The sequence below is a fragment of the Oncorhynchus mykiss genome, chromosome 8 (genome assembly GCF_013265735.2).
Source record: "Oncorhynchus mykiss isolate Arlee chromosome 8, USDA_OmykA_1.1, whole genome shotgun sequence".
Classification (NCBI taxonomy): Eukaryota; Metazoa; Chordata; class Actinopteri; order Salmoniformes; family Salmonidae; genus Oncorhynchus; species Oncorhynchus mykiss.
In genome coordinates this window covers 25,163,225-25,178,904 of record NC_048572.1, presented here as the reverse complement: position 1 = coordinate 25,178,904, position 15,680 = coordinate 25,163,225, and the positions used below count along the sequence as shown (strand labels likewise).

General features: G+C 44.2%; 1 protein-coding gene across 1 annotated transcript in view; it reads right to left on the bottom strand.

Moving 5' to 3' along the window:
- tnfrsf21 (tumor necrosis factor receptor superfamily, member 21) overlaps positions 1-15,680 on the bottom strand; it is a 43,876-nt gene that overhangs the window by 5,748 nt on the left and 22,448 nt on the right. Inside the window, exon 4 of the mRNA XM_021612101.2 lies at positions 9,031-9,296. Within this exon, the coding sequence (XP_021467776.1) occupies positions 9,031-9,296 (266 nt within the window). The remainder of the gene's footprint in view (positions 1-9,030; positions 9,297-15,680) is intronic.

The window sequence follows — 15,680 nt, the reverse complement described above, 5'->3', positions numbered from 1 at the left end:
AACTTCTCTGACAGAGTTCAGTGTGTCAAATCGAAGGGCCTGTTGTACGGCCCTCTGGCAGTCTCTACGGCGGTGCCACAAGGTTCAATTCTAGGGCAGACTCTTTTCAATGTATATATCAATGATGTCGTTCTTGCTGTTGGTGATTCTCTGATCCACCTCTATGCAGACAACACCATTCTGTATACATCTGGCCCTTCTTTGGACACTGTGTTAACAAACCCCCAAACGAGCTTCAATGCCATAAAACACTCCTTCCGTGGCCTCCAACTGCTTTTAAATGCTAGTAAAACTAAATGCACGCTCTTCAACCGATTTCTGCCTGAACCCGCCCGCCTGCCTGACTAGCATCACTATTCTGGACGGTTCTGACTTAGAATATGTGGAAAATTACAAATACATACAGTGGGGCAAAAAAGTATTTAGTCAGCCACCAATTGTGCAAGTTCTCCCACTTAAAAAGATGAGAGAGACCTGTAATTTTCATCATAGGTACACTTCAAGTATGACAGACAAAATTAGAAAAAAAATCCAGAAAATCACATTGTAGGATTTTTTATGAATTTATTTGCAAATTATCGTGGAAAATAAGTATTTGGTCACCTACAAACAAGCAAGATGTCTGGCTCTCACAGACTTGTAACTTCTTCTTTAAGAGGCTCCTCTGTCCTCCACTCGTTACCTGTATTAAATGGCACCTATGTGAACTTGTTATCAATATAAAAGACACCTGTCCACAACCTCAAACAGTCACACTCAAAACTCCACTATGGCCAAGACCAAAGAGCTGTCAAAGGACACCAGAAACAAAATTGTAGACCTGCACCAGGCTGGGAAGACTGAATCTGCAATAGGTAAGCAGCTTGGTTTGAAGAAATCAACTGTGGGAGCAATTATTAGGAAATGGAAGACATACAAGACCACTGATAATCTCCCTCGATCTGGGGCTCCACGCAAGATCTCACCTCGTGGGGTCAAAATGATCACAAGAACGGTGAGCAAAAATCACAGAACCACATGGGGGGACCTAGTGAATGACCTGCAGAGAGCAGGGACCAAAGTAACAAAGCCTACCATCAGTAACACACTACGCCGCCAGTGCCAGACGTGTCCCCCTGCTTAAGCCAGTACATGTCCAGGCCTATCTGAAGTTTGCTAGAGAGCATTTGGATGATCCAGAAGAAGATTGGGAGAATGTCAAATGGTCAGAGGAAACCAAAATATAACTTTTTGGTAAAAACTCAACTCGTCGTGTTTGGAGGACAAAGAATGCTGAGTTGCATCCAAAGAACACCATACCTACTGTGAAGCATGGGGGTGGAAACATCATGCTTTGGGGCTGTTTTTCTGCAAAGGGACCAGGACGACTGATCCGTGTAAAGGAAAGAATGAATGGGGCCATGTATCGTGAGATTTTGAGTGAAAACCTCCTTCCATCAGCAAGGGCATTGAAGATGAAACGTGGCTGGGTTTTTCAGCATGACAAGGATTCCAAACACACCACCCGGGCAACGAAGGAGTGGCTTCGTAAGAAGCATTTCAATGTCCTGGAGTGGCCTAGCCAGTCTCCAGATCTCAACCCCATAGAAAATCTTTGGAGGGAGTTGAAAGTCTGTGTTGCCCAGCAACAGCCCCAAAACATCACTGCTCTAGAGGAGATCTGCATGGAGGAATGGGCCAAAATACCAGCAACAGTGCGTGAAAACTTACAGAAAACGTTTGACCTCTGTCATTGCCAACAAAGGGTATATAGCAAAGTATTGAGATAAACTGTTGTTATTGACCAAATACTTATTTTCCACCATAATTTGCAAATAAATTAATAAAAAAATCATACAATGTGATTTTCTGGATTTTTATTTCTCATTTTGTCTGTCATAGTTGAAGTGTACCTATGATGAAAATTACAGGCCTCTCATCTTTTTAAGTGGGAGAACTTGCACAATTGGTGGCTGACAAAATACTTTTTTGCCCCACTGTAGGTGTCATGTTAGACTGCAATCTCTCCTTCCAGACTCACATTAAGCATCTCCAATCCAAAATTAAATCTAGAATCGGCTTCCTATTTCGCAACAAAGCCTCCTTCACTCATGCTGCCAAACATACCCTCATAAAACTGACCATCCTGCCGATCCTTGACTTCGGCGATGTAATTTACAAAATAGCCTCCAACACTCTACTCAGCAAACTGGATGTAGTCTATCACAGTGCCATCCATTTTGTCACCAAGCCCCATATACTACCCACCACTGCGACCTGTATGCACTCGTTGGCTGGCCCTCGCTACATATTCGTCGCCAAACCCACTGGAACCAGGTCATCTATAAGTCTATGCTAGGTAAAGCCCCATAGCACCATAGCAACACCCACATGTAGCACGTGCTCCAGCAGGTATATTTCACTGGTCATCCCCAAAGCCAACACTTCCTTTGGCTGCCTTTCTTTACAGTTCTCTGCTGCCAATGACTGGAACGAACTGCAAAAATCACTGAAGCTGCAGACTTATATCCCCCTCTCTAACTTCAAGCATTAGCTCACAGAGCAGTTACCGATCACTGTACCTGTACACAGCCAATCTGTAAATAGCACACCCAACTACCTCATCCCCATATTGTTATTTATCTTCTTGCTCTTTTGCATCCCAGTATCTCTACTTGCACATCATCATCTGCACATCTGTCACTATAGTGTTAATGCTTTATTGTAATTATTTTGCCTCTATGGCATATTTATTGCCTTACCTCCCTACTCTTCTATATTTGCACACACTGTACATACATTTGTCTCTATTGTGTTATTGACTGTACGTTTGTTTAGGTGTAACTCTGTTGTTGGTTTTGTCGCACTGCTTTGATTTATCTTGGCCAGGTCCCAGTTGTAAATGAGAACTTGTTCTCAACTGGCTTACTTGGTTAAATAAAGGTGAAATAAAATAACAATATAAAAAAGGCATCTCTTATCTCTGCCTCTCTGTCATAGACAGGAGCCATGGGACACTGCAATCACTGATGTTACAGCTGACACTTAACATCTTCCCCAACAGAAGTGATGAAGGGGTTTCCTCCTACTTCTCCTCCTCCTCCCCCTGCTCACATAACATATTTACTGGCTGTCCTGAAACCAATTAGTCAGATAGATGCTATTGAGAGAAACCACACTGTCTTTCTGGTGTTCAAAGTAGTAGGGACCTTTGTCCTAACTGGGGATAAACCCAACAACCAATGAAGCACTAAACAATTTATATTGCTATTCACACAGCCCTAACACTTCTGGACAAGAGGAACCCCTATGTGAGAATGCTGTTCATTGGCTAAAGTTCAGCATTCAACGTTATTGTTCCTTCCAAGCTCAACACCAAGCTCAGGGCCCTGGGATCTGGACACCACCCTCTGCAACTGGATCCGGGACTTCCTGAAGACCAGACCACAGGCTGTGATGATTGGCAACAATACCTCCTTCACTCTGACTCTTAACAAAGGGGCCCACAGGGGTGTGTCCTGAGTCCTCTGCTGTACTCCCTGTTCACCCACGACTGTGTGGCTTTGCACGACACCAACTCCATCATCAGGTTTGCTGATGACACCACGGTTGTAGGCCTGATAACTACCAAGGACAAGTCAGCCTATAAGGGAGGAGGTATGTGAACTGGCATTGTGGTGCCAGTACAACCACCTCTCCCTCAACGTCAGCAAAACAAAGGAGTTGACTGTTGACTTCAGGAAGCAGAGGAGGGAACATGTCCCGATACACATCAACGGGACTGCAGTAGATAGAGTCAGTAGTTTTTAGTTCCTCGCCGTCACTGAGGACTTGACATGGACCAGCACCACCAACCTTGTCAAGGGGGTGCAACAGCACCTCTACTTTCTAAGGCGGATGAAGAAATTAGGCATGCTACCCTGGGTCCTCTCCAAATACTACTACATCATTGAAAGCGTCCTAACTAGTTGCATCATGGCCTGGTACAGGAATTACTCAATCGATCTGCGACCGCAAGGCACTCCAGCAGGTGGTGAAGATGGTCCAGTACATCACTGGGACTGTGCTCCTATCCATCCAGGACATTTACTCGAAACGATGCCTGAGGAAGTCCCGCAGCATCATCAAGGGTCCCACACACCCCAGTCACGAGCTGTTCACTCCCTTACCATCGGGCAGACGTATTGGAGCATGAGGTCTGACACCAACAGGCTCAGAGACAGTTTCAATCTACAAGCCTTCAGACTGCTGAACACTTGAACTGGACTGACTCTCTGCACCTTAGCACACATACACTCATTCACGCACACTCCCACACAGACATACAATCATCCCCACAGACACACGTTGCATTGTCGAGAAGGAACCTGCAAATAAGCATTTCGTTGGAAAGTATATACCATATGTATCCTGTACTTACGACTAATACAACTCTAAACTCATTCTGTTAAAGCAGTTTATGGGAAGTTGACCTGAGGTCTTCCATGCCACAGAGGGCCAACGTTTGTTTCATCTCTGCGTCTATATGCCTCATTCAGATGACTGAGTGCTTTTATAGCAGGTTTAAACATGTCTATCTGGGGCACAGAGGAAAGAGGGAGACAGCCCCAGAAACACCTCCCATAGAAAACACATACCCTACTGCAACATAACATGCTGAGCAGATTGATGCTCCAACTTCTGCAGATTGGTTCTCATTTCACTTCTAGCTGCGGTTGCGAGGAAGGTGTTTTGTCTGCAGGCTCTTTTAAAATCACAACAAGTACATGTACTGTAAGTCAGGTTCCTTGCTGTCTAAATCATCGTAACACGTGCCCTAGACCCTAGATCAGTGGCAATGAAACAGACAGTGGAAAGAAAAAACACATTATTTGGTATTTTGAACATATGGTTGGGCAAAACTGTTTTTTCAGTGGCATTATCAGTAAAATGATCTCTGTGTCCTGGTGTGTAGTGCTACATTGTGCTAAGGCCCTTCAGCGTGAGTGGTTTATATGTAGGCCTCATTTAACACTAACAATGCAGTGACATCAGTCAGGCTGTAACCAGCTGAGACAGAGGGCTGGAGGAGAGACTCACTCAGCAGCTATGGCTCACCTCTCCCTGGGACCATGACTTGGAGGAGTGGGTCATCTGCAAACTGAAACATGAGGACATCATGCTCCACACTCATACCAACACACGCTGACACATGCAAGAGCTGCATGTTCTGAAAGAGCTGCAAAACCTGGACCCGTACAAATCAGCTGTGCTAGACAATCTGGACCCTCTCTTTCTAAAATTATCTGCCGCCATTGTTGCAGTCTGTTCAACCTCTCTTTCGTATTGTCTGAGATCCCTAAAGATTGGAAAGCTGCCGCGGTCATCCCCCTCTTCAAAGGGATTGCGGAGAAGGTACGGTGGGATTCGAAATGGTCAGTGATCTGTTTATTAACTTGGCTTTCAAAGACTTTAGAAAGGCAGGGCAGGATGGATATAGGTCTATAACAGTTTGTTATTGCAGACGCAATAGCCTTGGTTTCTCAAATGACTGCCTTGCCAGGTTCACCAACTACTTCTCAGACAGAGTTCAGTGTGTCAAATCGGAGAGCCTGTTGTCCGGACCTCTGGCAGTCTCTATGGGGATACCACAGGGTTAAATTCTCGGGCCGACTCTTTTCTCTGTATACATCAACGATGTCGCTCTTCCTGCAGGTGATTCCCTGATCCACGTCTATGCAGACGACACCATTCTGTATACATCTGGCCCTTCTTTGGACACTGTGTTAACTAACCTCCAAACGAGCTTCAATGCCATACAACACTCCTTCCGTGGCCTCCAACTGCTCTTAAAAGCTAGTAAAACCAAATGCATGCTCTTCAACCATTCGCTGCCCGCACCCGCCCGTCCGACTAGCATCACTACTCTGGGCGGTTCTGACCTAGAATACGTGGACAACTACAAATACATAGGTGTCTGGCTAGACTGTAAACTCTCCTTCCAGACTCATATCAAACACCTCCAATCCAAAATCAAATCTAGAATGGGCTTTCTATTTCGCAACAAAGCCTCCTTCACTCACGCCGACAAACTTACCCTAGTAAAACTGACTATCCTACCGATCCTCGACTTCGGCGATGTCATCTACAAAATAGCTTCCAATACTCCACTCAGCAAATTGGATGCAGTCTATCACAGTGCCATCAGTTTTGCGCCTTATACCACCCACCACTGCGACCTGTATGCTCTAGTCGGCTGGCTCTCGCTACATATTCGTCGCCAGACCCACTGGCTCCAGGTCATCTATAAGTCTATGCTAGGTAAAGCTCTGCCTTATCTCAGCTCACTGGTCACGATAACAACTCCCGCCCGTAGCACGCGCTCCAGCAAGTATATCTCACTGGTCATCCCCAAAGCCAACACCTCCTTTGGCCGCCTTTCCTTCCAGTTCTCTGCGGTCAGTGACTGGAACGAATTGCAAAAATCACTGAAGCTGGAGACTCACCTTTCCCTCACTAACTTTAAAAATCAGATATCTGAGCAGCTAACTGATCGCTGCAGCTGTACATATTCCATCTGTAAATAGCCCACCCAATCTACCTACCTCATCCCCATATTGTTTTTATTTACTTTGCTGCTCTTTTGCACACCAGTATCACGACTTACACACCATCATCTGCTCATCTATCACTCCAGTGTTAATCTGCTAAATTGTAATTACTTTGATACTATGGCCTATTTATTGCCTTACCTCATGCCATTTGCATATATGTATCACCGCCTGGTATGGCAACTGCACCGCCCTCAACCGTAAGGCTCTCCAGAGGGTAGTCTGCACAACGCATCACCGGGGGCAAACTACCTGCCCTCCAGGACACCTACACCACCCGATGTCACAGGAAGGCCATAAAGATCATCAAGGACATCAACCACCCGAGCCACTGCCTGTTCACCCCACTATCATCCAGAAGGCGAGGTCAGTACAGGTGCATCAAAGCTGGGACCGAGAGACTGAAAAACAGCTTCTATCTCAAGGCCATCAGACTGTTAAACAGCCACCACTAACACTGAGTGGCTGCTGCCAACACACTGACACTGACTCAACTCCAGCCACTTTAATAATGGGAATTGATGGGAAATGATGTAAATATATCACTAGCCACTTTAAACAATGCTACCTTATATAATGTTACTTACCCTACATTATTCATCTCATATGCATACGTATATACTGTACTCTATATCATCGACTGTATCCTTATGTAATACATGTATCACTAGCGACTTTAAACTATGCCACTTTGTTTACATACTCATCTCATTTGTACATACTGTACTCGATACCATCTACTGTATCTTGCCTATGCTGCTCTGTACCATCACTCATTCATATATCCTTATGTACATATTCTTTATCCCCTTACACTGTGTACAAGACAGTAGTTTTGGAATTGTTAGTTAGATTACTTGTTATTACTGCATTGTCGGAACTAGAAGCACAAGCATTTCGCTACACTCGCATTAACATCTGCTAACCATGTGTATGTGACAAATAAAAATTTGATTTGATTTGATTTGATTTATATAGACTTTTTTCTTGTTTCTATTGTGTTATTGACTGTATGGTTGTTTATTCCATGTTTAACTCTGTGTTGTTTCTGTTGCACTGCTTTGCTTCATCTTGGCCAGGTCGCAGTTGTAAATGAGAACTTGTTCTCAACTAGCTTACCTGGTGAAATAAAGGTGAAATACATGTTTTAATTTTTTTTAAATGCAGTATTGCATGTACATGCTGACACACACACAACCTGGATCAGCCTCTGTCCTTTCCTCTTCAGACTCCTTGCCTTACAGCTATTATGAAATCACTCTATTGGAATGAGAGAGTATCAACTGGGGAGGCAGTGAGATTAGCAATGTTTGGGGCTCACCACCTGTGGTTTGTGTAAAAATAACCCAGTCACGGAGCTTAGCTCCAAACTGTGTCTTAATGAATAAACAAGACTGGGGTGGCAGCAGGAAAATGCATCCTCTACCTCCCTACTTTCCTCCCTCTCTCCCTCCTTCCTTGGCTACATTCCTCCCACACATAAGACAGCCAGCCCACTCTGGCGGAATCACCACACACAGACCTCCTTTATGACTCACATGGCTGGGGAAGTCTTATGTCAATGGAACCACACAGTTGAACGTTATAGCTCTCTAAGGAGGAATACCATACGTGTAGACCTACAGTACACTCTGTCTGGTACCAATGAGGCACATGACGGATGTATGATCATGTCCTGGTGGTTTTTTACTCTCACGTCACTTACACCACATGACCCAGTGCTAATTTAATGGAATGAGGAGAAAACCTGTAGTAATGGCCAAAACTTTACTGAGGGAACATGGGAGACGAGTGAGGGAGGAGCCTCCAGCACACTATGCTCCCCACTCCTGTGTTTCTGCTTCCCTATCCCCTCCCTCACCAAATGATGTATTACCTGCCATCTCATCCACCATGGATTGAGATAAACCACACCATATATTACCAACATTATTAAGTGGTGATGACAAGCAGAATTACAAAAGGCAGCCTGTAAGATATCTACGGGTCTCAATATATTTCCTAAGAGGACTATGACAAGCCCTTAACTGTAAGAATCTAACCTTGAGCAGACAAGAACACTGGACATGGGGATAATATGAAATGTATCTGACAGAGGGGAGAAAGAGAAGAAGAAAAGTGGACGGCGATGAACGATCCACTGTTCCCTCTGACCTCTATAGCGCTAGGAGGCCAAGCCAGGACAGTCAAAAGGGCACTTAAGGCAGGAGGGTTGGCCACCCCGCTTGCGACTTCTTTAAAACTAACGTTGGCATCCCATATGTGATTTCTATGTTTGTGTGCATGTGAAGTGACTTGGTACACTGGAGATTTAATGAGATAATATGAGAGCCTGAAGACTCATAAGTGAGGAGTGTCATTTAGTCCAAAGAGCCCACCTGTGATTCAAGATGGGTGAGTACACTGGGATACATAACATATTATTTATGCCAGAGATTCAAGGTACTGTAGTAGAGCATACCTGAGGATTGTCTTCCATGACGCCCCGTATTTTCTCCACCACGTCGATGCGGCGGTGGCGGTGCAGGGCGTTGATGAGCTTGGCCAGGTTAGCGTCCCCGTCGCGGATGGTCCAGTGTTGCAGGGCAGCGTATGCCCGGTCGTGGTCCGACTGGTAGCCATTGGAGAAGGCTGCCACCTCGCGCTCTGTGGCATTGGCCAGGGACTGGTACATGTCGATCCACTGGCTGCCAATCTGAGCTGCCACCAACTTCAGGATGTCCACACCTGGGTAAAGAGAGGAGACGACAGGTTATTGTTATGCATTGTGTGGAACGGACTGGAGCCATGGATGAACAATGGAAGTCCCTCTTGTCTATTAAGTCACATGGATCCATTGTTGATCATGTGACATCATATGATCATTTAACCCATTTTGCCTTTGCAACCCTGTTTATTTATTTACAGTAATTATGCCCATTAACTACTTAGAAGTCACATTAAAAAAGCATGCAATTAGATTACATGATTTCTACTTAATTTTAAGGTCAGAACAGTTCAACGCAACATCCAACTAAACAACCTACATTGCTAATAAGATACAACAACAAAATAATTGGGTCATCTTCAACCACACTAAGCCCTTGTTCCTTTCTTATAAAATGAAATGTAAAAAATGATCTAACATTTGAGTTGTAGAGATGTAGAGAGTGAGTGTGTATGTGAGTGTGCACATGCGTGTGCGTGCTTGCACTTGTGCTCACATGCGAGTGTGTTACATAAGGGGTTATGACCTCTCAGTTACCATGAGCCTGAGGTCTCAGAAGGTAAACAGAACTGTTTTAGCTGGTTAGCACTCATGAGGAATGAGCTAGTGGAATCCAGGAATTCACTCTCTGAAAGTGATCTGTCACAGAACGTTACCTCAGCAGATGCATCGGAAGTTCACCACTACCCTCCACCTCTTCACAACCCAGATCAAATCAAATGGTATTGGTCACATACACATGGTTAGCAGATGTGAATGCAAGTGTAGCGAAATGCTTGTGCTTCTAGTTCCGACAGTGCAGCAATATCTAACATGTAATCTAACAATTCCACAACGACCTAATACACAAATATAAGTAAGGAATGGAATATATACACATATCAATATACGGATGAGCAATGACAGAGCGGCATAGGCAAGATGCAATAGAAAATACAGTATATACAGTACATATGAGATGAGTAATGCAAGATATGTAGATCTGGACACCCTGTCCAGACAGACCAAACGTGACTCCGTCCTAAGACATTGGCAGCTCATAAAGCTGAATTGGTCTCAATCAGATGGAGGAAGTGTTATTTTCAGTATGTGAAGACAACCTCCTGCTGGGTTCAATGACCCTTGAGGAATCGCCTGCCTGTCCTCCTGTCCAGCCTTTTGTGCTTTAAATTGAAGAACCCTTTTTGGTTTCAGGTAGAACCTTTTTGGGTTCCATGTAGAACCCTTTCCACAGAGCATTCTACCTGGAACCAAAAAGGCTTCTCCTATTGGGACAGCTGAAGAACCCTTTTGAACCCTTTTTTTATATGAGTGTAGGCGTGTGTGAGAGTGGCTGGTGCTGACACAAAGGCCTCTCTCTCTCTTCTGTTCATGGCAGCTAGATGACATACAATGCATTTTTACTGATGATTGTGTTATGTAGGCTATGTGACAGAATTGAGAAAATGCTGACTCGCTGGTTTTCATGTAAAAATAGTACTAAGCGACCTCAACTTGTTTAGTGTGAAACGATGTGAGTGGAAAAAGGGAACATGGGGTTCTCCTCCTCACCACAGCCTTGCTGAAGCTGATGGATCTTATCTGAAAGATATCATACACCGCGCCCTGCCTAGCTGTCTCACTTCTGAGGGACGCAGCAGAACATGTTGCCTTGCATATACAATAATAGAAATATGTCTGGGGAAAAAACTGTCACTACAGGAAATTTACCAGGCGTGAATACTCTAATTTATATTCAGACTGCCAGGCAGACATATAACGTTACTAGGTGTTATAACTTCACTCAGTCAAAACATAACATGATCGCTTCAAAACAGGTGTAGAAAAAAACCACGTCTGTGCCATCCCTGCAGGCATAACCATATTCAATTGAAAGACAAGTCTGTGCATCATAATTAAACTTAAATGAAACAAAAGCATAATTAAAAGTGTCACACCCTGATCTGTTTCACCTGTCTTTGTGATTGTCTCCAACCCCTCCAGGTGTCGCCCATCTTCACTATTATCCACTGTGTAGTTATACCTGTGTTCTCTGTTTGTTGCAAGTTCGTTTTGTTTGTTCAAACCTACCACCGTTTTCCCCCTTGCTCCTGTCTTTGCTATAGTTCTTGTTTCCTAGTTTCCCGGTTTTGACCATTCCTGCCTGACCTGACCCTGCCTGCCCGTCCTGTACCTTTGCCTCACCTTTCTGGATTACTGACCTCTGCCTGACCTGACCCTGAGCCTGCCTGCCGTCCTGTACCTTTGCCTCACCTTTCTGGATTACTGACCTCTGCCTGACCTGACCCTGAGCCTGCCTGCGGTCCTGTACCTTTACCCCACCTTTCTGGATTCTGACCTCTGCCTGACCCTGAGCCTGCCTGCCGTCCTGTACCTTTGCCTCACCTTTCTGGATTACTGACCTCTGCCTGACCTGACCCTGACCCTGAGCCTGCCTGCGGTCCTGTACCTTTACCCCACCTTTCTGGATTCTGACCTCTGCCTGACCTGACCCTGAGCCTGCCTGCGGTCCTGTACCTTTACCCCACCTTTCTGGATTCTGACCTCTGCCTGACCTGACCCTGAGCCTGCCTGCGGTCCTGTACCTTTGCCCCACCTTTCTGGTTTCTGACCTCTGCCTGACCTGACCCTGAGCGTGCCTGCGGTCCTGTACCTTTACCCCACCTTTCTGGATTCTGACCTCTGCCTGACCTGACCCTGAGCCTGCCTGCGGTCCTGTACCTTTGCCCCACCTTTCTGGATTCTGACCTCTGCCTGCCCTTGACCTGTCCTTTTGCCTGCCCCTGTTTGAGTAATAAACGTTGTTACTTCTACACTGTCTGCGCCTGGGTCTTACCTTAAACCTGATACACAGGGGGATTTCCAATGTATTGACTGAATATAACATTTATTCAAATTCATTATTGAATTGAGAGAGGTGAAATTGAATTGGTCTAAACTTCGCTCCACACACAAAAGACACATTATGCAGAAATAATTATAAAGTGTAAAGAAACATAATACATGTTTCAATTAGATAAGGATCACAGTGATCTCTGATTAATGTCTACTATCAAAGCCCAAATATGCAAAGTGCATAATACGAGGTCGGTTTGGAGCATTTGTAGCTGGGAGATTGACTGTAAGCCAGCGGTGGTTGGCCTATGATCTGGAAGAGGGCAAGGCTTCACTACAGTTGTCCTGCCCGGAGGGTCAATGTCATGCCACGAAATGACTTTGTGTTGAACGATGAGACCGACAGACCCTATATACAGTTGAAGTCGGAGGTTTACATATGCTTAGGTCGGAGTCATTAAAACTCGTTTTTCAACCACTTCATGTTAACAAACTATAGTTTTGGCAAGTCGGTTAGGACATCTACTTTGTGCATGACACAAGTCATTTTTCCAACAATTGTTTACAGACAGATTATTTCACTTATAATTCACTGCATCACAATTCCAGTGGGTCAGAAGTTTACATACACTAAGTTGACTGTGCCTTTAAACAGCTTGGAAAGTTCCAGGTAAGGATGTAATTTCTTCAGAAGCTTCTGATAGGCTAATTGACATAATTTGAGTCAATTGACATAATTTGAGTCAATTGGAGGTGTACCTGTGGATGTATTTCAAGGCCTACCTTCAAACTCAGTGCCTCTTTGCTTGACATCATGGGAAAATCAAAAGAAATCAGCCAAGACCTCAGAAAAAAAATTGTAGACCTCCACAAGCAATTTCCAAACGCCTGAAGGTACCCCGTTCATCTGTACAAACAATAGTACGCAAGTATAAACACCATGGGACCACACATCCGGCATACCGCTCAGGAAGGAGACGCGTTCTGTCTCCTAGAGATGAACGTACTTTGGTGCGAAAAGTGCAAATCAATCCCAGAACAACAGTAAAGGACCTTGTGAAGATGCTAGAGGAAACAGGTACAAAAGTATCTATATCCACAGTAAAACGAGTCCTATATCGACATAACCTGAAAGGCTGGTCTGGTCTGAACTGTTTGGCAATAATGACCATCGCCGAAGAACACCATCCCAACCATGAAGCACGGGGGTGGCAGCATCATGTTGTCGGGGTGCTTTGCTGCAGGAGGGACTGGTGCACTTCACAAAGTAGATGGCTTCATGAGGAAGGAAAATTATGTGGATATTTTGAAGCAACATCAAGACATCAGTCAGGAAGTTGAAGCTTGGTCGCAAACGGGTCTTCCAAATGGACAATGACCCCAAGCATACTTCCAAAGCATACTTCCAACGGCAAAATGGCTTAAGGACAACAAAGTCAAGTATTGGAGTGGCCATCAAAGCCCTGACCTCAATCCCATCGAAAATGTGTGGGCAGAACTGAAAAAGCGTGTGAGCAAGGAGGCCTACAAACCTGACTCAGTTACACCAGCTCTGTCAGGAGGAATGGGCCAAAATTCACCCAGCGTTTGACCCAAGTTAAACAATTTAAAGGCAATGCTACCAAATACTAATTGAGTGTATGTAAACTTCTGACCCACTGGGAATGTAATGAAAGTAATAAAAGCTTAAATAAATAATTCTCTCAACTATCATTCTAACATTTCACATTCTTAAAATAAAGTGGTGATCCTAACTGACCTAAAACAGGGAATTTTTTACTAGGATTAAATGTCAGGAATTGTGAAAAACTGAGTTTAAATGTATTTGGCTAAGGTGTATGTAAACTTCCGACTTCAACTCGCGTGACAGTCACTTTCAGTTCCTACCAAGCCTGCCTACTGTCATCAGCTTTAGGGGAAACATTTATTTTTTAAAGTGACAGAGCTTGGTTAGGGAGAAATTCCCTCTCTGTTTTAGTGGGATATAATAGATGACCTACATAAATCTAATCCTGATGATTCAGTATGTTAGTGGATGTGTTCAGCAGTGCTATGTCAGCTTCCTAAACCTCCAGGCATATGAACGCAGCGGTGGCAGATTGTTTATATTCAAACTACAGAATGCCTGACCTAAAATGACTGCTAGTAAGTAAATAGAGGGGCAGGGTTGATTTATTTTAAAACGCTTAAAAGTAAAAAATACTCCAAATGTAATCTGTTAGTTAGATGTAAAATAGTTTGAGTTCTCACAGTGACGATGGTACATAGATATGATATGAAGCAACAATATAACGTTGCCTGCAGGGCAGAGAAAGCTAGCTACTGCATGTCAGATGTGTAAGGTAAAGGTGTCCGCATGCTTCCCAGCCGAAACGGGCGAGTTGGTGGATATATTATGATGACATTTTGCTACGTTTTTGTTTGTTTTGGACTTCGGTAAGTTTTTTTTTTGGCTGTTCGGGCACACACATTTTTTCTTGAGGCAAGCCGAAGTTGGTAGACGAAGTCTATGCCCCTTCGTTGGTGATTGGTCAACAGTTGGGATTCTTCAATAAAGTCTAGTCATTCAATGAGAGATGGCTCGTTTTCATGCGCATTTATTCACTGAGAAATAATGCACCAAACATCTTAGTTAGATGTCAAATTGAATGACAGATTTCTTGAGATATCAAAATCGGACTATTTTGAGGATACTGGCTATGGCATCTCAAACTATAAAAACAGTACTATTGCTAATTTTTCAAGCAAAGGTTTTTTGAAGGGTGTATGCGACCACACTCGTTCAGCCAAACTGAAGCACGCTGGCGCCTTTATTCAATGGGTAATTCAGAGAGTCACACAATACCAGTGGTGTCTATTCATGGACGCCAAGGGAAGTCAGGCTTCCCCAAAATAACAATAATAACATCAATTATTTTATCTTTCGTCTCTCTGTGTTTCATAATATTCCTTCAATTCACAAGAGGCTGAATGTATCTCGCAGGAGAAAGCAACTGAGCGAGTGAAACACCACCCCTCTGTCTCTCTACGTGTAAGCCATCTATCTGATACTGTACGGTCCAAACGAGTATGACTTTGTTGCCGCGTGTGTCGTGGAAATACTTCTTAAAAATATCTCTTAGACACCGGAGCATGTGAATTCAATTTAGACTTTATTACAAAGTAACAAGCCAAGCCTGTCCATGGAGCAAACTGCCGGTCCCAGAATCAGAGATCTCTTTACATACAGTTTCGGTATGACACAACATACATAGTCACTCATCTTCATGTATATCATCCACATCTTTTGGTATTCTACACTATTGTTCCCTATTCTTACTTCTAGTCTGTCTACGTCCATCTTTCCTTGGTTTCTCCTCCCCTTCTTGGCACATATTCCAGGGAATAGATTATATTGGTGGCGTAAATGATACAAAAAAGTATACAGACGTACAAATATTGCAGGTGCATGTCCAAGGGCATCCACAGGACTATGCAACTGCCTCCCTCAATCCCACACTGACCCTGACCCTGACACACACACACACACACACACACACACACACAAACACACACACACACACACACAC